Source organism: Anas acuta, chromosome 1, assembly GCF_963932015.1.
Source record: "Anas acuta chromosome 1, bAnaAcu1.1, whole genome shotgun sequence".
Classification (NCBI taxonomy): domain Eukaryota; kingdom Metazoa; phylum Chordata; class Aves; order Anseriformes; family Anatidae; genus Anas; species Anas acuta.
Window position 1 is genome coordinate 193311287 of NC_088979.1, and position 23321 is coordinate 193334607.

The 23321-nt window shown below is 38.6% G+C and overlaps 1 protein-coding gene and 1 long non-coding RNA gene across 17 annotated transcripts in view; one reads left to right on the forward strand and one right to left on the reverse strand.

The window, feature by feature from the left end:
* MAGI2 (membrane associated guanylate kinase, WW and PDZ domain containing 2) overlaps positions 1-10622 on the reverse strand; it is a 758260-nt gene extending 747638 nt beyond the window's left edge. For all 15 annotated transcript variants that reach the window (XM_068669894.1, XM_068669893.1, XM_068669891.1 and 12 more), the window contains exon 1: positions 9940-10622. In XM_068669894.1, the coding sequence (XP_068525995.1) occupies positions 9940-10240 (301 nt within the window). In that variant the 5' untranslated portion in view covers positions 10241-10622. The remainder of the gene's footprint in view (positions 1-9939) is intronic.
* A 23-nt stretch (positions 10623-10645) lies between these two features.
* Positions 10646-20424, forward strand: LOC137849844 (uncharacterized). 2 transcript variants are annotated; one of them, XR_011092099.1, is made up of 4 exons: positions 10646-11416; positions 12022-12781; positions 13694-15568; positions 17543-20424. It is a non-coding gene; the product is annotated as an uncharacterized lncRNA (long non-coding RNA). The 2 variants fall into 2 exon arrangements; XR_011092098.1 differs by having other exon boundaries at positions 10662-11416; positions 15468-15568.
* Positions 20425-23321: the final 2897 nt, after the last annotated feature.

Here is a 23321-nt window from a genome sequence, read left to right on the forward strand (position 1 = left end):
AAAAATAAAAAATAAATCAATTTCTCCAACTTTTTATTCAGAAAAATTAATTTTATTACCCTTCAAACACATACACAAACATCAATCCCTATCAAGGCAAAGCAGCTGTTACACTTCTGCAAGTCAGATTAACTGTACACAAAACTCTACAATATTTCACACATATTTAAAGGAGACATTTTTTAAATTTTATGGGTTCATCTGTTCTGAAGAGTACTTCAGTACATACGTACCACAGGCACAACATAAAAACTCAGTATAAATACAAATCCAGAAGACCTTTTAATTGGTATTTTAATTACTGACTTTTAATTTTAATTAAGAAAACCCAGTATCTTGATTTTACTTTATTTTTCCCAACAAAACCTCTAGTGCTCTACTGAATTCTTTTCCTTAAGTCTTTTATGGTATTTTTACTGGAAAATGACCAAATAGAATGAGTGTTGAAAAGGCGCTTTTTACTGGCTTATCAGAAATTCCAGTAATTCTTCTAGAAGTTTATGGGGAGGGAAATGTTCTTGCACAAGTAAACGGAGCAGATAAAAAGAACAAATAAATTGTTCAGGAAACATATTCTCTGCATATAGCACAGCTAAGGGTTTTTGAACAGCCTTCACTACCAATGGCTGTATCAGAAAGACCAGGAGACACCAGACCAGTGCTGCCAGTAGCAGAAGCTCCATGTTAGTTATAACTGGGTATTTTCTCTCAATCCTATTGCTTGACTTCTATCTGCTTCACAGCTTATATCACTAAGACCAAAATATTGTCAATTAGAGGTACAGATCCTATGGTAAAATGATACAGAATATGCCCAGTAACTATTGCTAAGAAAGTCATTATGGCCAACTCTGAGTTTAATGTGAATACTTACATTGCCATAGAAACTAGACTCCCAACTTGAAATTGTCACGCTAGTTGCTATAACAAAAAGGCAGTTCCACTCACCAAAAGGTTTCAGACTTTACACAAGGAGACAACAGTCAGATAAAACAAATCCACAGTGAAAAAAAAATCAGAAATACCAGTAAAACACGAATTGTCAACGTAACGAACAGCAGTCACAGCACACCACCTAATACTGTCAAGTACATGGTTGGTATCCTAGCGCAACTGAGTTTTAAGGTGAGTTTTTGCAGAAAAATAGTGTAGCAGCTCTGCAAGTAATTACACTTTACCTAGCCACAGCCCGCGGCAGTTTACATTGTAAAGGTGTTCACCTCCTGCCCCAAGCTGCTAGAAGGGTTAAACAGCTGCTGCCTTTACCACTCCACCAGGATTGAACTCAAATGATGGGAGCATACAGGTGCTCTAGGAGGTAAAGTTTGCAACAGCCCTCTGTAGTACTTTGAAACAATAAAAGCTGCTCTTAGAAAAATAGAAGAACAGAGAATTAAAATCTATCAGGTCTAATCCTTGTTTATACTAATGTACCATTTTGGAAGCACGAGAGGCTTACATGACATTTATTAATGCTGATTTAGTACAAAGAAGGACTTAGTAAGAAAACATTAGAAACTAATACAGCCATTTCATTTAGTACTACTTAAAGAACTATCCACATGAATGTAACAAATTAGAAAACACTCAATGTAACTCATGAATAGGGTATGAATAGGCCCTTTCCTTAGTTTTCAATCTGAATTTAAAATCAAGAAAACAGAAAAAAAGTGTGTGTGCTGTAAGAGCTTACAAGTGAAAATCATGTCCTGAAATGGAATTGATGCCCTAATTTTGTTGCTTTTCAAGATCTTAGCATGTGTTAGGTATGGCTTATAAAAAGTATATATTTTATCAGTTGCAAGGAAATATGTAGATTAACTCATGATTGACATGAACAAAACAAAGCTGGAAGGTTGTTGTTTTTTAGCAAAAACATAAAATATGAGACAGAACAAATGATAGCCTGCATTTTATTTTGACAAACGCAAGAAAAAACGTGATATACAAAGATATGAAGATTAAATAGGTGAGTAATAAAAGATGACTTGTGCCTGTTTCCAGGAAGGATTTCCACTCTGAAACACCCATGTTACATTAATACAACTACAGAATTTACTTGCTAGCATTCAGTGTCAAAAATTTTGCTCATCACTTTCCTACTGTTATTTTCCAGTTGTTTGGTTGCTTCCCTAGATCAGAGGTAACAGAAGTAACTTAGTGTTGGTGGCATGCACTACTTCTGAAGGCCAATGGCATCATGAGCTTGCTGGTATCAGAGTGGGGATTCAGAAGGTGAGTCAGAGAGGACAATGTGCCACCTCAGAGCAATGGATCCTGCATGGAGCTCTGTCATAATGGGGACTAAACACTACCTGGTATACCAAGGTAGTATGCAACTGGTATGCAATTGGACAGGATGCTAGATAATCTCATCCAGACTCTTTTTTTTTCCCATGAGAGGTTGGATCTGATGATCTTTTGAGGCCTCTTCCTACCTGGGTTGTTCTATGACTCCGACTGACACACAAATACGAAAGACATCTTGGTTATTCATTTCAGCCATGGGTTTCTCTTTCCCATTTCTCAGGGTGCACCATTGTTTCACCCAACCTTGGTGAAAACTTCAGATAGGAACATGGATGGATTAAGAACAACTCATGATTTCAGCTAAAGAAGAAGGAATAGTAATTATTCATTTGAACGAGTCAATTGTAGAGATCTTGGAGGGCTAGCTTTAGCCTAGCTTCAGATTTCAATGGATTTTGAGGCACTAAGGGAGCTCTATGAAATGCATATGCCCTGTGCTCATTTCTTAATGCTGGAATCTCCCTGGGACTGTGTAGTCTCAAATATGACAAAATGTGACTTCTAAAACAGTAATATTTTAGTTTAATAACCTCTTTATTTTTATTTTTTCTCATGGGATTTTCTCTCCCACCTTTTACATTCTCCATTTTGTACCTTGTTTTATTTCCTTTCCTCCTGAGTTCACATATTGTGGAACTAACCAAAGACCTCCAGGAGAAACATCTGAGGTTGATAAGCAGAATGAAAAGGCATTACTCATATATTAATAATCATAAAATATATATGAAAGAGAAGACACCTGGCAGAGCCATGTTGAGCACAATATACTTTTGATGAAACTGTCTGGATCCAACCAATCTGCATGTACTGACTGAGAATTCAGAAATAATGCATTTGTCATTCATTTACATGTTGTAAAAAGGGTAAACACATGGCAGACATATACAAACTACAGCCTTCTGTCAACTAAGCTTCTAGTGAAGAGTCCAAATTATGGATAGGATGTGTGAATAAATGTAGGCTTTAGGCTAACATTACAAGCACATTAAAACCATAAGAAAAATCTGGTTTAGAGATTATCAATTACTAATTAGATTTTTTGTACAGTTTGGGAATGATAGATCAAGTTCCTTTTCATTAAAAACCCTTCACTGTCTTCCTTTTCTTTTGCTTCTCTGCCATTTCATTTTCCACTGTGGTAGCTTCAGCTTAGACTGAGCAACACAAATGGCCTGCAACAAAGACTTGCATCTTCTTACTGGGTAGATTTCCATGGGGTTGAAAGAATGCTGATTTGAACAAATTAAGTATGTTGAAGAGATCCTGTAACAACAGAGCCATTTTGTGCATTCCAGAAATGGGAAGATGACTTGGGCTCACAGCCCTTGTAATTTCAGAAAATTCAGTTAAGGACAGCATTGCAATGACAATCAGCATCGAAAACTGGAGATAGCCACATTGCTACTAAAATCAATACCTTCAAATTCTGCACAATAGACAGCACCTGCTTAGGTAGGCAGCATTTAACCACATTTCAACGTTTATGATGATTTCATTTGCTATTGCAGAACATTGTACAATACTGTACACCAGAGTAAGTGGGTTCACTGTATTTTACACAGATGCATCAAAAACATGTATGAAGAATACTCTACATTAGTAGTGAAGCCCATAATAGTCATTAGAATATTACTTCCTAAAAGGAACACTGCACAAAGCCTTATGAATTTTCAACCTACTGATATGAAGTCCTACCTACAGCTCTCAAAAATAGATGCATATGAATACATCTTTATTTATATACATAATATTATATTCTATATTTATATTACTTATTAAATAACTTATTGTTTATTTATTATTACTATTATTATATATATTTATATTTACTTATATACATAATATTATATTTTATATTTATAAGCATGTATTATATATATGGAAGAAAAAAAATTTTTCCACGATGTTAGCAGTCAAGGAATAGCACTCTGTCCTCAGACCCTTGCCTTTGCACTCTCCAGAAAAAAACACAAATACAAATAAATAATAATCCCTTTTTATTTGTTTATACCACTACGAGGAAGAGAAGAACAAGAAACATCTGCTTCCAGCAGCACTTTCATTTCCATTGCCCTTTCTAAATCACAGTTATGACCACCTCCTCATATAAATCCCTTCTGAAGGAGCACTTTTTCCATGTATACACTTCTTTTGTACAAAAAAATGTAGTTGAATAATTAATCAACACTTGCCATGAAAGGAGCTCCTCATCTGTTAGGCACAAGGAGAAAATCATGAGCTCTGAAAGCACAAGCTCAGAGTCAGTGCCTTTCTTTAAATGCTGAATTAATGCAGGTGGGGTTACAGCAGGCAGTCAGACGCAGTTCTGCCCACTCATACCAGTGTGTTTGTTTGATGTCAACAGTATCAGCAGATGCACAGGTGTGAGTATGAGATGAACTTAAGTATATGTGACTCAACAAAACTAAGCAGAGTACTCTAATTATTTCATTTCTTCAAGGAAATGATGCACTAATAAAGTCATGGCCCCATCCTTTAATGGCACAGTTGCAATTCTCAAAGAAGGGAAAAGACTGATGAATGTAATTCTATTGCCAGTGTACACACAGAGTTCCTGACATGAAACATCACCATCTCTCTGGAGGAGCTGAAGAATAAATCACTAGCTACATGAGTCAGAAGTCACTTTGAATGGTCTTTAAATTAAGATGGACAAGCATAAGAATGACATAAAGTAATGGTAAAAAGAGAACTCTGAATTTAGTTTCTAGAGCTAGTTAAATCCTAAGGATCACAAGTTAGAAAAAGAAGAATAGGTCAGAAGTTGGTCCATTTCTTATTATTTTTTTTTCAAAGAATATCTTTACATTTTGTACCAGAAATGCAACCATGCAGTTTTTCATAGTTCTTTGGATTTGTTCTCTCTGCAAGACACTTACGAATTCTTTTTGTTCAGGAAAATCATGCAGCTCACTATTGTAAAATATTTTTATTTATATTAGGGAGGAAAATTTTATACAACATTCACATCTTATAAGATGGTATATATGGATACCCAGGGAGAGAAAACACACAAAAAGACAATCTGTATGCACAGAGTATTTTAATAAATGTAGGAGAGATTTATTGGTAAATTTAAATAAACGAGTAAGTTTCTTAAAAATATAACTAAACATATGAAAATATGTATGAAAAGGTCTGTAAGAACATACTAACTTTTTAACTAGCTGACATGCTATTTACACATGCAGACCAAAACTCTGTAACAACAAAGTATTACTATACTTCTCTGTTGTAAAGCATGTCAGGGACTTAAGAAAATGAAAGCTAACTGTAAGCTAGGTTTTAATTGTGAAATTCACAGATGAAGTAATTAAAAATAAATATATATATATATATATTTAAAGGATACAAGGCCTTTTTCACTAATCACTAAATCCCTTAGCCATAAACCACTGGGTGCTGGGACACTCTTCCCTGGAAACCAATGCCACCACTACCAGAAATAGGCTGTGGGGGAAAGTGGACCTGTGGTCTGCCTAAGCACAGCTACTCTAATCCTAATGAGGGTCCAAATCTTCTCCTGACTGAGAAAGCACTTGCAAACATGCCTAAGTCCATTTACAGTTGGCAAAACACTTTAGCATATGCTTACCGTTAAGTAAATGATTAGACTGAGAAAATAAAACTGGTTTTAATTCCCTGCATTATGTGCACTAAATCCTTTTTTGCATAAGAAGCTAAAGTATTATGGGTTGATGCTTAAAGTTTGGAGATTTAGAATCAAATCAGAGACAGTAGAGAGAGTCAACATAAAGTGTAAGCGCTACTGAATTCAACATGTAGCTCCATATGGTCATACAACTAGTTAGCTACTTCAAAAAGTAAATTAAACTCTTCAGTTAGTCAGAACACCTGGCTACTCAGCATGTCCAAACCATTCTCCTTCAGGAAGAGGTGTGTCAGGCAACAGCTACAGGACAAAATCTGAGCTCTGAAATTCATGTTTTCAGACAATTTGTTGGCATTCTGCTGAGCAGTTTATAATTCTATGAAAAAAAAAAAAACAAAAAAAAACGATTTATGCAAGCTGTATTGGAGACTGTGCACATCATAGACCTGTTCTGCCTACTGATGGGAATTCCTGGAGAAAGATACTGTGGATCTGAGACAGCAGTGATGAACAGGGAGTGGAACTCGAGACAACATTGCTCCTCACATGACACTTAGTGTGATTACTTATCCAAATTAGGATGTCTTTCCTTAACACATTACTAGTTTTACAACTAAGCATCTGTGCATCTGTGGGAAGATAGTACTTAATCTAAAATGTTCCACATGTAAAAACAACCACATTTGAAATGAAGAAATACTTATTTCAGAAACTGTAAGAATCTGTTCTTCACCAGAGTGTGTAATAGTTCGTTATACATAGCACTTGCAAATATACCTGAGCAATCAACTGCAATACTAAATTCTGTCCCTGGAATATTAAAAAAAAAAAAAAAAAAAAAAAAGAAGGACTTAAAAGGACTTTACAGAGAAAATCCTGTCTCCTCTATTTGCCATTGACTTTCATCTAAGCCAAGATTTCCCCCCATGTGTTTTAAGAGAATCTCTGTGATTCTGCTAATGCTAGCACAATCATAACAGTAGCACAATCACTAGCTCACAACAAATAAATAAATTAATAAACAAAGAAACAAACAGAGAATAGTCGCCAAAGAAAGTTTCTCTATGAACTCTCACACCTAGGCTCTAGGCTTAAATGATAATAATAATAATAATGGTTTCTACAATGTCTTCTCCCCACACAAAGCCAGGCAATGATTTCCTAAATAAACTCCTTATTTACTGGGTATCGTACTTACTGGAGTCCTATGTAAGATCATATTGTGGAACTGCTAACTAGTTTTTCAAGATGTTTACTCATTCTGACAATATAGAGCAACTCTTACTTTATAAGACTCTTTTTTCTAAGATAACATTTTTAGCTCAAGATATTCAGCTCACATAGAACAGCAACATCCTCCTGAACTTGTTTTAAAAGTATTTCACCTCATGACACAATAAAAGACAAAGTATTTCATTAAATCAGAAATGGTGGTCTTTAATCAAACACAATACAATGAAAAATCAAGAAATGACCTTTATTTTATATAATTCCAAACAGCTAACCTAATATCTGTATACTAAATTAGCCAGTTCCTCATTTCATCTACATATGAAATTTCACTGCTGAATTACCAAAACTTTCAAACAAGAGAAACACTCATAGTCTCTTAAGCATCCCAGTATAAATAGTAGTGCTCTACCTCCACATTTCTCTCTGTGACTTCATTTCTAGGCAGCCCTGAAGAAGCAGTTACAGTCACATGGTGCATTCAAGGTCATACTATTTTAATTTACAGAGATATCATTGATAAATTATGTGGAAACAACGATAATGGAGTCATTAACCTTGTTCTGGCATAGTAAAGGTGTTTTATAATTAAAAGCAGAACAACGTTACAAAAACATATAATGATTTTACTGCCCAGCTTTTCTCTCCTACACACTGCTGCAAAGTACTGTTGGGGAATTTATTACAGTGAGTAACGTGGATGTCTGCTGTCTGTGCTTTTTAACAAAGAGGTACAGAGATTAGACTGAATAACACTGAAGGAGGAAGGAGTGAGTCAGGTGATAAAATGCACAAAACATGGACTTTTTTTTACACATAGGAAGTTGGATCCAGAAGGCCTCTCCCTTTGGCAAAGTAAAGGATGCTGGGGCACAAGAAAAATCATTCCAACCAGGAAGTCTCTCTCCCTCTAAGAATCTATGCAGAACTGTCATTTCCAAACATGCTGTCATCTGGCCTGTGCTTTGAGGACTCACATCAAAAGTGCAGTATGATAACGTACTGAAGTGAAACTCCTAACATACATAACCTAGGTGAAATTTAGAATTCATCCTCCGCATCTCATTCAAGAAAACTGCAGTAATCCACAGACTAAAAGCCTGACTAATGTCCCTAATTTATGTATGACAGATATCTGTAGTAAGGATACACATATTAATGAATCACTGCTGATTGCTTTTACTTCAAATGAAATATTTGAAAAATACTGAAGAGGTAGGACAGAGGCTGTCTGATTATTATATGAAGGTTACCTGAAATTGGCATTAGTATAGAGAAGTATCTATAGCATATATCTACAGACCAAAAAAGTAAGGACTTGAATAACTTGGCAGACAATGTACTGTTGTCTTCTTGACACTTTCAGTGCTGCCACTTTTTAATCCAGTTACAGTAAGACCACTCACGCTCAAACTGATACAGGGAGGCAACTACAGAGAAGGTTTCCTGGAGTTCGAGTATGACATTGTACTGCAAGGCAGAATTCATTATACTCCTCTCTAATCTCCACTTATCACATGAACTACTGTCTCCTTGCATCTGCTATCATGACTATGATCTACAACATATTGCACTGCTTACCTAAAAGGACAGACAGAAAAATCATAGATCATATCTTTAGAGATTTGACCTTATGTAGATAATTGAATATATCACAAAGTACACTCTGAAGGCCTGAAAGTCAAACACTTCTATCAATTCTGCCTTCTTTGGATAAACTAATAACTGGCATATTTTTTCAAGAATTCAGAAATACCACAAATGTCCTTTAAACAATCTACTGTCAATTAAAGCGAGGAAGCTAAATTACAAAATTATGCCACGGCAACACTCCTGCATGTCCTCTAAGCAAAGGCTGCTAGCTATCGCTGTGGAGCACGCACGCCTCCGATGAATGGCATCAAAAACCTTCCCACTACAGAAATCCCCAAGTTTTGGAAGGCTGAGCTTAGCGAAGGGCTGAAAGGCGTACTCGCAGCTGCTGCACCATCCCTGCCTGAGGGGCACCTACACAGAGCCTCGGATCCCAGCGGAGCTCAGGGATGCTGCTGTGGCAGCAGAAGGCTGACTCGGAGCACTGGCTTGCAGTTACCCCAACTCGGCTTAGTTTGAAGAGGCAAGAAACAAACACGTAAACAGCATCTGCGGCGTCTCTTCCCCGTGGACTTTCCTGGAAACGGACGGACCTATCCAAGCACTTCGGGAATAGATAAGAAGAAAATCGGAGAGGCGGGAGAGCTCTCTCCCCGAAAGTTTCCTCCTGCCTCTCCCTCCCACTTTCCCCCAGCTCCCCGCTCCCCAGGACCGCTTCCATCGCGGTTGGGCCACCGACAGGCGGTCGCTTCCACCGGGGACGGGACGCACGGTGCCATAACCCCCCCTCGAAGCCCCCTGGGACCCCCGCCGCTCCGCAGTCAGCCCCTGCACCCCGTGGGGGGGACAAAACCCGGCTCGGGAGCCGTGCCCTCGGCCCCGGGCAGCTGCAGGAGCCGCCGGAGGAGCGGCCACCCCCGGCCCCTGGGCGGCATGGCGAAGCGCTGTCACTGACGCACATTTAATTCGCCCGGCTGCGGGCACGGCGGAGCGCCGCTCGCACCCCCTCCATCTCCCCCTCCCGGCGGTGGGGAAGGGGAAAGTCAAACTGCAGCAGCAACAAAGTTGCTCCCCTCTCCCAAAGCTTCCCCTTCCAAAAAAAATAAACTCCCCCCCAGACCCGCCCCCCCCACCCTCCCCCGAGGAGGGGGCTGGGGGAGCCGCTGCTTTACCTTGCTTGACGCACTTGAGCCGGATGGGGTCCTTGCAGTGCTTGATCACGGCCAGCACATCCCTGATGGTGAGCCCGGCCACGGGGGTCTCGTTCACCTCCAGCAGCAGCTCCTCCGGCACTAACTTGCTGCCGCCCTCATAGGCCACCTTGCCGGGCTTCACCTCCCCCAGGTACGGGAACTGCCCGTTCTCGGCGCCCCCCTTCAGCTCGAAGCCCAGCTGCCCCTCCGGGTTCCTCACGATCACGATCTCGTGGACTCGGCTCGTCCAGTGGCTTTTCTTCTTCAAGCCCTTGGACATTGCCGTGGGGATGCTCTGCCCGACTCCCTCTCCGCTTGCTCTTTCTCTCTTCCCTCCCTCCCCCGTGGGCGCCGGGCTCCTGTGGGGCAGGCTCGGGGCGGCAGGGAAGGAAGGGCAGGAGGGCGGCAAGGAGGGCGCCGCGGCCCCGGGGGGGCGACGGAGCGGGGACGGGGAGCGCCTCTCTGCCCTGTCCGTCCGACTGCCGGCGCTTTAGCTGATATCCATGGCAGCCGCGGCGGCCGGGACCCTGTGTGTGGATGTACTAGTTGTAGAGAAACTGGCAGCAGGGAGGGAGGGAGAGAAGGAGGGGACGGCCGCGGGGAGGAGGAGGAGGAGGAGGAGGAGCAGGGGTGTCGGTGCCGGAGCGAGGCGGGCGCTGCCTCAGCGCTCCCTCCTCGCCTGACCCGGTAGTGAAGGCCGAGAGAGAGGCTGCCTGGCACGGCCGGCAGAAGGCGGAGAGCGGCCGGGGCCGGGGGGCGGGCGGGCAGCCGGCAGGCAGCCCGCAGAGCCCCGCAGCCGCCCCGCTCCCTCGCCGCACGGCCCCGGCCGAGAGGGGGCGCCCGGGGACAAAATGGCGGGGGCTGCGCTGAGGGGGCCGCGCCCGGCAGCAGCTGCGCCGCACCCCTCGGTTGGGTTTGGGTCTCCCGTTGCCCCCCTCAGTACCTCCCTCCAGCCCTCAAACACGGTCCCATCCCGGCCTGGCTTCAACCGCAGGGCTCCAGCTTGCGTGGGGCCGTGAGGGGCAGCACAGGGGTAGGGAGATGCCCACCCCTTGAGGTTCCCCCATTCCCCTCAGCAGTGCCCGGGTTCAGGGACGTCGGAGCCCTGCTTGCCTGGGCACCGTGAGGTTGCCACGGGCCGGTGGGGTTTAGGAAATGGGGTAATATCTGCCCGGAATCCTGAGGAAGAAGGATGGCGTGGAACGGGTGGACGGGTCAGAAGCTGGGCTTGTGAAAAGGAAGGGTCCAGTAACAGGCTTCAAGTAGTGGAGAGAAAAACAACAGACAGCCGTTTACTTCCAAGATCTCGATGTTAGGAATGTACACAGAGCGCTCAGCGGTTTCCCGTGCTGAGGTCTCGCACTTCAGATTATTGAGTTGTTCTATTGTACATGGGCATGTTTTTTAATGCAGGTTACTGTGGTCACAAGAGACGGAAGCTAGTATCACAGCTGAGGTGAGCAATGAATACTGAAGAGGATGTAATGAAGAGAGGGGTGGTGGTGGTGTGTTTTCTATAAAATCTACGTATTGTCACCCGACAGGTTCTGGTCACCTTCATTCAGGGTGCCATCTGCTTGGCCTTAAACCCCAAATAACCTGTGCTGCCAACGTGATATTTCCAACCCCAAGTGCTTCACTCTGCCTAAGCACTCGGAGGCAGGTGATACTGTAACCCGCTGCTCCTGTGCGCTCTCTGTTTAATTTGTTCTGTCATATGCCTAACACGTGTGCAAGCAGTGGAGTGTAGCAGTTGGCATGTATTACTGAGAAGTTTGCACTGCCGAAAAAAAAAAATAATTTCCATCTGAAGGGAAGATTGACAAAATACAGGCTGAGCAACCTCCTGACTTTGAGAAGTGTAGTTTGTGCTTCTGCAGGATACAGGAGTGATGAACGTATGAAAGCAAGGGTCTGCAGACTGGGTACAGAATGGGGGAATGTAGGAGAAATGTCATGCGTTGCAGCATGTGATTTAAAGCTGATCAGATATTTTTGAAATTTCAATTAAAGTGACTGCAATGAAAATTTTCACAAATTGTGCCTCTGTTTTCACTCTAGGTTCCTATGGAAACAGTCCTTTATGTGATCATGCTTGGCTGTGTCTCCTGTACTTCTCCAATAACTTCTGAAGCTGTTGGGTAGTTTCCACCAAATCTATCTCAAATATAATTAAGTTATTTCATGAAAATAGTCAGCCGGTAGAGCTGAGAGATCCTGTAAATGTCCCAAAGGCTGCAACACAAACTTACCTTTTATTAAACAGTGATTCATGTGGATGAGAGACTGCATAAATGTCTCAGTAATGACAAAAGTTTCAATTACAGTTCATTATGGGTCTCAGTATAAATCTGTGGGAAACCAGAATTCTTGGGCTCATGTTCTCCCAGAATAACTTGTTTAATGTCCTCCAGTCAGAGGTAGGTGCAAGTGGAAGGGGTATATGAAGAGGGAAAGAGATAAATGAGAAATTACAAACGTCTGTATTTTGCAAGTCATTTCATCTGCTTTGTTGTGTGGGCCTGGCCGTAAAGCTTGGTATGACAGGGGCTTCACAAAACTGAGATTAAAGGGGGGAAAAAAAAAGTAGAAAGTACACATAGAAATACAAGATCCATTAGGACAGACAGCTGAAGATGAGAAGGAAACTGAAGGCACTTGGAATGGGAAGGTGCGGAGAGGTTTTCACAGTGGGGCAGAGATTATGGCAATGGTATCTTCTTCTGAATTCTTCTCTGAGGAGAGCCCTGCTGCTGCTAGGAGCAAGCTGTCTGGTTTTACAAAAGTCAGAAGAGATGGTACTTGGAAAGAAAGTAAGAGAGTAAGTAGACTTGTTTCTCTCTGTAGGCCTACCTTTGCATTTTGTCTTGCTATTTAGTGCAAAAGTGGGGAAGAAAGCAAATGGATAAAAATAGGAATAACAAGACATAACTCCATATCTTTCAGTTTCCTAAATGTTTCCCTAGTCTTTTCTTTGCCGAGTCCTCTGACCTAATAAAGCCTACTCAACCAAAGAGGTCACTGATTCGTGACTTAGAGTTTCTAGCCATTATGTTAGCATAGTATTGCCCTTGTCAGCTTCTGGTCATTAAAATTAAATTTCTAAGAAACTTCATGCTTATCACAATATATGTACAACTCTAGGATATCTGCCAAAAATACAACTTTTAAAAAAATATGTCAGGAAGTGTGTCATTGATAGATGCAGTATTTCTGGGAGATGAGGGAATGGAATCCTGTGGGGGGTTATTTTCCTATTTCTTGGGGGTCTCCAATAATTAATTGGTAAGAATTTATTAAGTGCTCATTACCAGTACAAGTCAGATGACATTAACAGTAGGTATTAGGTAGATGCTGTGCTAAATAACTGGTTGGCACAAAATCGTGTTTTAAAGGGCCTACAAGTCAGAGCATCTCCTTCTTGAAATATATTGTAGATAAATCAAGCTGCATGAACTATGTTTGTGACTACTAAGATATTTGTAATAGCTGTATTTTTATTTTTTTTTATTTTTTTTATTTTTTTTACTGGTAAAACCATATTATATATGGATAAAGTATTGTCATCAGATCTTCACTGGTTCATGTTCTCAGGGCTTAGGGTAGTAAAGACAGTAATGGAAATGCATGGTTTGTTTTCATCTTGATTTTAAAATATATTGTGATTAAATGAAACCTCATATAAGGTTCTTTTGTAGCAGCTACACTCAGATAACTTTATTTTGTCTTACAGTTATAGACCAGTAGCTGCACTGTCAGAGCAAGTGTCCCAGCATGTGGCTAAGTGGGCAAGTTTTCAGCTTTTCTTCTTGGCCCCTAAGGAGCCTGAAAATAGCTGTGTGACTCTCCAAGATCTTTTTGTTAGTCCTTTCCATTGGGTTTCAACCCAGAAGGGCATGAGCCAGTCCCAAGTGTGAATATAATAGTGTCAAATACAAGGGATTTCCTATGGGTAATAGTAACAACGGCATATAATGAAACACGTTCACCAAATACAACACAAATGCCTTTTATTATTTTTTTAAATCTGAGCCTGTAAACACAGAAGCCTGTAAGTCACTATACTTTGGGGAGTAAAGCTGAACCCATAAGTAAGCTGAAGTGTGAGACGTTGGTAAATACATGTATGTTGTAGCTGGAAAGCAGTCTTTCTTACACTAATGCTATGGTGTCGGAAAAAAAATGAAACTGAATTCTACCTGTGTTTTAAGTATGCCCCATTTTCAGATAAGTGAATTTCCTCAGGTGAAAAATGATTTATTACATGTGCCAAAGGGAAATATATATATATATATATCTGTTACCTATAATTATTTATGCAACAATGGAGTTCTCTTATCTTGTGATTGTGTTTACAATATTGGACTTGAACACAAAATATATAAAATTTAATTCTATGGCACATACTTCCTGTGTGACTGGATGCTAACTTTTCCATCTCTTACTTTTTCAATTTTAAAGTAAGCATAATACCTCTTTCCTTTCACTGTTTTCTGTTTAGTATGTTAACTGCCCAACGGCCTTATTCGTACATGAGGCTTGTAGACACTAAAAATAACCTCCACCACAAGTTAATCTAGGTCCTGGGTATAATTCAGAAATTTAAATCCAAATTCAAAGGAAAAAAAAATGCCTTAGTTTCCCAAAAAAAGTTGCAATAGCTAATGTTGCCATTGGTAGAGCTCCAGAGTCTCTTAGCTGCTTTAGCTTCCTTTTTCTGGGAGCTTTAAATGTTCTTCTTAGGATCCCCAGTCCTTTCTTTCTTTGGATAAAAGAATGAAAATTCCTAACCTTTGCAGTTGCAAATTTCAACAAAAAGTCACAAAAAGTTTATTATGATATTAAATACTGCCACTCATGTCTTTTATGAGCCTTGTTTTGCAATAGTATCATTGCTAATACAATTCTTTCCAAATTCTGGTTTCAGATTCTGAGAACTTTTGTTTCAGAAAGGCTAAAACATCAGACTCTTTATGTGAAACTTTTTGTTTCCCCAAGTCCTTCAAGTTCTGAGTGTGTTCATGGAAAACACACCTATTTATTTTGCTACAAAACCAAAGAAGAATTAAAAACAAATTAGGCCAAAAACATCCATAGTTTTAGCCATTTGTGCTTCAAAATAGACTTTTATTTATTTAATTCTAGACTTCAAAATTTTGTAAAACACATAGCTGGTTAGAATAGAAAGTCATGGGAAATACTCAACATTCTCAGCCTCTTAGAGGATTTCTGTTGTGGCAATAGCTCTTGCAGAGGTCAAATCTGATCAGTTTTGGATGTGAAGGAAATCATCTCTTTGACTCTACTGAAAAATAAGTGCAACCTTCAGAAGGGAAGGAGAGATGAAAGAGAGGGTTTCATCTGCATAGTATAGTTTACAATGAGTTTAAAAGATTGCAGGAGACATTTTGTTCTTTCCTGATTTTCTTTGCATTGGTATTTAAATATGATTTTTTTTTTCCTTGAAAAACCTTGATACTATATACTTCCTGTGGTGGTCTTTCTAGATGCTCAAGAGTCAGTTAAGGTGAGACAAGGAAAACTTGTTGGAGGTAAAAAACTTCCCCAAGTACCAAGTTCTGGGAGAGGAGCTATCAAAATAAATTTGGTAAGTTCCATTAAAGTAAGTAAACAATGGTCTCTTTCTACAAAAATACAAATGTAAATTGCATACCAGTAAACGCCCACAAAAGGAGACAGTAGAAGACAGAAACAAAACTGCACAGAATACCCTATCAGAAAATAATCCCTTAAATTTGGCCTGACACTAGAGAGATAGCAAAAGTACAAATATCTGTTACTGTGAATGTGAGAAATGCACAGCTCACACTGTGAATTACTGCTGCTGAAACCCTCATAGCACACAGCGCCTGGGTGGCAGAGATTCTGAAGAATATGAAATTAAGTGGCCTGATAACTGCATGTGTTTGGAATGAGTACTTATCCATCACTGTGGCACTAGTTTGTGAGCTTGGCTACCTTAAATTACCCCATACCGACTGGTAAGCCTCACTGGAAAGCACTAAGCATTACTGCATTGAATAATGTTGATTAGCCTGTATCTTGCACTGAATTTGAATTTCCATTATCTCAATTTTCCTTTATAATATTTAGTATTAAGTGATTTATCTTATAATTAAAATATCTGTAAAAAATTACTTAACTGTCTGAGATGATATCTTAGATTAACAAACTACAAAAGACCTAATCTGTGAATTCATTTTTCCTTGTTATTTGCATTTTCATTTCCTTTGGATTAGACTGAAATGAGGCTTTCCTCTTTCATGTCTATAATCAGTTTCATTTTACATTTCATATGAACTAACAGTACTGCTGAGATTGATCTCACAATGTAGCTGGGAAAGAAGATGAATATTGTATGAACTTATGAAAGATAAAACAAAAGCTTATTATTCTAGGAATGTTTTGTTCATGTTCCCCATAAAACTGTGACAGCATGTCCATTCAGAACCTTATTTTCACCTCTCTCTCATCTCTTACAGAAATCATCTTTCCATGTCAAAATTCATGTGCTTAATTTGATTGCAAAGGTTTTTTGTCATGAAAGTTAATAAATACTTCTGAAGTTAGGAGTATCATATTTTCACACAGAGATCAATATGGAGATTTATAAAAGGTTACATATTTTGTAGATACATTTTCATAAAAGTAAAGCATGATGCAGTAAGCATTTTAGAGAAAATAACTCTAACATAATACGTGCACAATTTCATCCAGTGCTTGTAACTGCTTAGCAGATGAGTATGAACAAAACTTTGCAGAAAAGACTTACACTTTGGTCAGTTTAGCAATGTGAGTAGTACTGAAGCACTGAACTGGCCAAATTCTCAACTTTCTTTACCTTAGCAAGCCTAAAGCTTTGTAGAACTTAGTTGGGTGAGGGTTATGTCTCATTCCCATCATGCTACCAAACTTTTAAGTTCATTAGATTTGCTGAATTGTGCTGCCCCATGCCATCTGGAAGGACAGGGTGTCCCCTGCCAAGTGGGCAGTTAGAGGGTGCTGAGGACCAGGATCCCACTAGTCCATACCCCCTACTGTGGATGCTTTTCACAGCTGCAAAAAACATTCAGATTGCTTCCAGAAGCTGGTTGTATTGAAAAGCTATCTAGTCATGGATATATATTGAGGTAGAAGTCTTGTCACACTGAGGTGAGTGACAAATTCAGAGGTTCATTGTGGAGTGCTATATAAGTACCCCAAAAATTGAATACCAGGGTTAATGTAAAGACTGATAACCCTACACCTGCCCTACACCCAGTGTGATCTCCAGCTGATGTGGCAAAAAAAAAGCATTCAAAACACCATACCTTTGCAAAGCATCCTCATAAGGAATAATCACTGAGATTTTTTTCAGTTTTGCCTACATTGTTTTAGAATTGGTGCATGTGTGATTACAAGCATGTGATAGGCTCTGCTATGGAATTGGGATATGTTAAAAGTGCATTCAAGGAGGCTGAATTACCTTATTGTGCAGTTTTGGCATTGTTCTCAGAATATGGCTTCATGCTCAGTCATGCTACTATTGTACATTTAACTCTATAAAAACATTTCTTCACAGGTATTTTCAACAATAATAACTCACAGAATGGGACTGCATTATGTTGCCAGGCCACTGATGCTGAATGGCCATTCTCAGATGACTTTTTAGAAGAAAAAAAAAAAAAAAAAGAGGGCTGTCTTCAGCTGATACAATGACCTAAATCTAATCTAATCTAATTTGAAGATAGAAGATTCAATCAAGATTTTTGTCTTGTAAATTGTAAGTCAAGTCCATGGTATCTCAGAGTATCTGGGGCAATAACACAGAACCTTGGTTTATCCTGGGGAAAACTCAGATGAGCAGTTGCACTCGCTTTGAAGAAGTCTTCCTCACCCTTCTGAAACAAGACAGGCACCATTTAGCTCCTACTGCTCAGTTGAGAGATCTATGTTACCATATAGAGAATTAAAACAGACAAAAAAGTTTCAAAAGTCAAATGAGTCTGATGTTGTCTTTGGAAATGTATTTGCATGTGCTGGGAGGAAAAGATACTGTATTTTATCATTGCCTTGTTATGTGATAGCTGGAAATGAAAGAAATACTGTGTTCACTAGACTGGCAGAGGCGTTGAATTTTTTATCACTATTCAAAGTGAAAATGGTTCTTACTAACTGATTGTGTAGCTATAAACATACATAAAAAAAAAAGAAACAGATTGCATATGCAATTAACTTATGCTGGAAATTTCCTGTAGATTATTTAATTAATCTAAGATACTTCATTTGAGGGCAAGCATTTTGTTTTTGTTCAACTTACGTGTTTGAATTCGCATAACCTTCATGCCATGATCATATTTTGTTCTCATAGATATTCTTTATTTGCAGGTCTTCTTTCTTGTCATAGCCAGGGTCTCCATTGCTGTCTCTGAAGACCTATTCTTTTGTCCTTATCAGTTAGTGTTTTATAAATCAGTGCCTCTGATTCACAGCTCTCCTGCTGAGACTTGATGTTGCTTACTCCATTGTTTTTCATCCCAAAGTTATTAAAGAGGTAATGAAATAAATACGAACATACCACCAGATAAATAAAGATGTATTAAGATTTTGAAATCTTCCTTTCCTTTCCTTTCCTTTCCTTTCCTTTCCTTTCCTTTCCTTTCCTTTCCTTTCCTTTCCTTTCCTTTCCTTTCCTTTCCTTTCCTTTCCTTTCCTTTCCTTTCCTTTCCTTTCCTTTCCTTTCCTTTCCTTTCCTTTCCTTTCCTTTCCTTTCCTTTCCTTTCCTTTCCTTTCCTTTCCTTTCCTTTCCTTTCCTTTCCTTTCCTTTCCTTATAGGGTGGAGAAGAAAAGAAAAAAAAAAGTATTGTCATCAGAAAAAAAAAAACTTCTAAAAGAATCAAAGGGCTTCCTAAAACACCACCTTATTATATATTGATTTGGTATGTGCCTTGTTTTCCCTTCAGCCTTTGACTTGAATGATCTTCCAGGCTGATAATTGCTTGCATTTCTCATAGGACTTCTTTTATCCATGATGTACTTGGTTCATTCTCCGAGCATTAGTCCAAAGAGATATCAGGTAATATGGGTAAAAGCTGGCAGGATCACATCACTCCAAGATGACTTTCTGAGCACATATAAGAATTTGACGGTGGTTGAACATTGGAAGTGGTTGTTTACAGAGGTTTCAGAGTTTTCATCTTTGAAGATACTCAAAACCTAGCTTGTTTTTACAAAATCAGTCCTGAGCATCCTTCTATGAGCAGGGTTGGGTGGACTAGGTAATCTCCAGAGGTCCTGTGCAGCCTCACCAGCTCAGTGATCCTGTGTGAGCAGAGGCAACAGAACATAAGTCTCTGTGGTTCTGCCACCTAACTCTGCTCATTGAATCACATCATCTTTGCCATAAAGCTGTATAAAGCCAATATTATTATGGATGGAGATCAGTTCTGCAATCATTAGATTGAGTAGCACTTTTTTGTGCCAATTGTCCCATTGACTTCCATGTTAAATTGACTTGCGAGCACCTCCTGACCTGAAGGTCAGGCTGTTAATATACAATTCGATTTAAAAATAAATCACCAATATTAAGACACTTCTTCCAAACTTTGATTAATATTCTTCATAATTTACAGACCTAGGAGCCTTGAATGAATTAATAATTTATTAACTGGTTTAATATATTGGCAGTCCTAGAGTAGTAAATGGGTGCAACTGGTATTAGTTCAGCTTGTCTCAGATTGGAACTGATCTCTCCCAGCGATGAGAGAAAATTACAAATTATTCATTTGACGAGATTTTTTTCTCTTTTGCGATACACTTCAGAAAGGAGTGAAGGAAATAGGCTAAATTGTTTCATCATCCTACACAGGTAAACTAATAATGAATTGTTTTTATACTTCTTTGCAGGAGGTAGGTATCAGGTAAAACTAAATTTTCAGTGGGCCCCACATTTAATGTCTGACTTAAATGTATGCATTTTTACATGTCAGTGAAAAAATCTGCCCTCTCATCTTGCTCTCAAAAAATGCACTGGCAGCTGTTTTCCTGTGCTACTGGTATGAGAAGTTTGACATACTCATTTAGTGATATTGTTTTCTCAAGTACTTCAGTGTTTTCCTGATAACACTCCTTCAGTTTTGATATTCGGTAACCCCTGGGTGCTCTTCATATGCAGGTTTCCACCTACACGTTTTGTGTATGCATTTATTTTTCTAAAGCAGGTCTGAACACTGTGGCAGCTTGGCTCCTACTTGAGTTTATCCATCTCAGTATTGGCATTGTCTTCAAAGGAAAAGTAACTTTTTTTTTTTCTTTTTAATCCTTCTTGTGTATGAAAAAATACTGAAAGACATTGCTTTTAGATTGTCCTGTGGCAAATTCTCATTCATTTTAAAGCTAGTATCTTCTGAAATTAGCCACTTAATTCACACACAAAAAAAAAAAAAAAAAAAAAAAAAAGTAAAATACACAGCAAACTAAGAATTGGAATAGATTTTTCATCATGTTTTTATTACAGAAAGATTTTCTGAAGAACACATTTTCAGTCACTGCAAAAGAATAAGAAGTCACCTTGTCTCTTTGACAACAGTAACCAAACTGATAAGAAATGGGTCAAAAATTGCACCTTTTCAAAGTTGGTTTGGTTTTTATACATTTCAGGAGAATGAATTCAGTAAGTGTTGTTATTTGAAATAGCAAGTCTATTCTGCCCCCAAAGAAGTGCTAAAATCATTTCCATTGCCTCTTCTTGGTGCAAATGTGATACTGTTTAACTCTATTTAACTGATTTGTTGCCTGTTAAAATTAATTATCATAACGAATTAAATGTTTATATTAAGGGACTTGCAGTAATACTGGGATGAAAAGCAATTAAAAATTAAGAATTTATATTCTTAGTTATTTATTTTGAACTTCATTTTATTGTTGTATGAGTAGATGTACATCCCTCAGTTTACCTTTACTTTGACATTTTTGTCTTGTCTTTGCGTAGTTACAAGACTAGTTTGAAAAGTGGGTGATTTTCTAGGATATTGCTGAAGTTCTAGAAGGCAACTTACAAATATTTGACTTTCATCAGACAAAGAATATATTGTATTTTTATTATGAATCAGGCGCTTAAAAAAAATAAATCTAGAAATTGCGATCCAAGCAGTGCTGTCTCTATATGCTTACTCCTTTTTGGAAAACCATGATGCCTGAGAGAGTTTGTTACTACTAACACTTAGTTTTTTGCTGTGATCAGAGGACGCTAGTAGGCAGGTGTTACACTGTGACTACTACTTACCAGGAAAAAAACTTGCTCCTTATCCTAGCCCTGATTCTTCCATCTGCTTACTTCACTCACTGTTGTGTCTGGCTGTGATCCAGATTTGAAACCTCTTTGGAAGACTTGGATTTTTTTTTTTTTTAATATTCCATGCTTCTAGACATCACAACACAGACAGCACAACAATTATCTGTGCTTGTAAGACTGAAGGGCAAATATTGTACTCTGCAGTCTTGTCTTGACCGTTATATCTTAGAGAACTATAGGAACACATCGCAGCACCATCCCTGAGTGAGCAGCTCAGTTTTATTGTAATAGAAATAAACCTCCTTAAGTGTTCTTATTTGGGTCAACAAATAAAAAGTCTGGGATTAGTTTATCTAATACACTGGACTAAATTAATAAAGGAATTTAGACAGTTATCATCACAGTTTCGTTGCATTGGTAGATTAATCTGATCAACTCATTTTAGTTAAAATATAAACTATGAACCTGTAACTTAAATTTCTTTTCTAATTTAATTGACAAGGTAATCTTCAGTTAAAATCAACATATAGTTAATATTAAGAAAATAATAGCCTGCATTCTTTCAAGTCTGTTTCCTTGTTGAACATTTGGTTTGGGGATTTTATTTTATTTTTTCCCAGAAATATTAATAATTGCTGTAGCCTGTTGTAAAACTGTAGTTTGCGACACTTTAAAAACAATACAAATGGATTTAGATTCTGAATGCACACATATTTTAATATGCATTGAAGCTTCAGCAAATAAGTAGTTTCTATCTTTCAGGAGGATAACTCATGAAATTAGTTCCTACAGGTGTTTCTAAGATCAGTACCCTAAATACTTACTTTGACATAGAAGATGGAATTGTTATGGCCTTTAAGTAGCAAGATGAGAGAGAATTTGAGATTTTATTTGAGGTGTGCAACATGAATTAAAAGATGCTTTATCTACAGAGTCCACAAACACTTCTCAGGTTCTCCTTTTTTTTCACATAGGCTCTAAAATAATTCTGTATTTACATTCTCTAGTGTTATGGTTATGTTCACTTAATGTCACATTTTTTTACAAATATGAATGAAGTTTCAACTGCTTCAATGACTTGTAAGTCTATTATTCCATTTTATTTGAACAGCAATTCGTCTGATGCTCAAACATTAAATTTAAACATTTCCGAATCTGTGAGCAACACTCTTGGGAAGGAATTAATTAGACAGAATGCCGTGTACTGCCCTTTGCAGAATACCATTCACTATTATGTTATTCATTTATTATCTTTAAAATGCAGTATTGTATTCAAACAAGATGTAATTATATAGAAGGACGGAAAAAAAGTAATTTGTGGAATAGTTGATGGAAGTTAAAACACACTGCTCTCTACAGTATGCAGTATTTAGTCAGAAACCTGAGAGAAATGTTACACAAAATATAATTTTCCTTATTTTTTTTTTCCTTTGCTATTTTTTTTTCTCCCTATAAATAGTGTATTTCATCAGATACATCAGCCATAGGATTCCTGCCACTTTACAATCCCCTCTTAGAAGAAATAAATGTAAATCTACCCAGGCCCTGATCTGGGCAGATAATTATTTTTAAAATGTCTTTGAATGACAGTCTTGTTGACTTTTTTCCAAGTTAGAAATATTAATATACCTGTCATACTAAAAAGCTTCTGATAGTGAATTAGAAATCATTCTATTTCTTAAGGGGAGCACTTCAAGTACCTACATACACAGAAGTGAGAAAACAGCAATGTACCTCAATGTACCTAATATTTTAAAATGGTGATTAACTTTGTGTCTAAATACAAGTTAGTGTAATACCTAATGATTTCCTAGATCTGTTAAGAAATGTGTACGTGCAAGCATGATCAAATACATATTGTGACATAAGGTGCGATGATTTTAATGGAACACAGAAAGAGATGCAGATTTATACTTGAGAATACCATTAGAGAATGGATCTGCTTTCCTTTCTATGTGTCTCCTGCCTTCTCCAAAGTGTTGGATCAGTTGGATCATAGAAGATTCAGGGGCATTTCTATAAGGGTCTGAGCACTCATTCTTCCTGCTCAAATTGATAGGTGTTACTG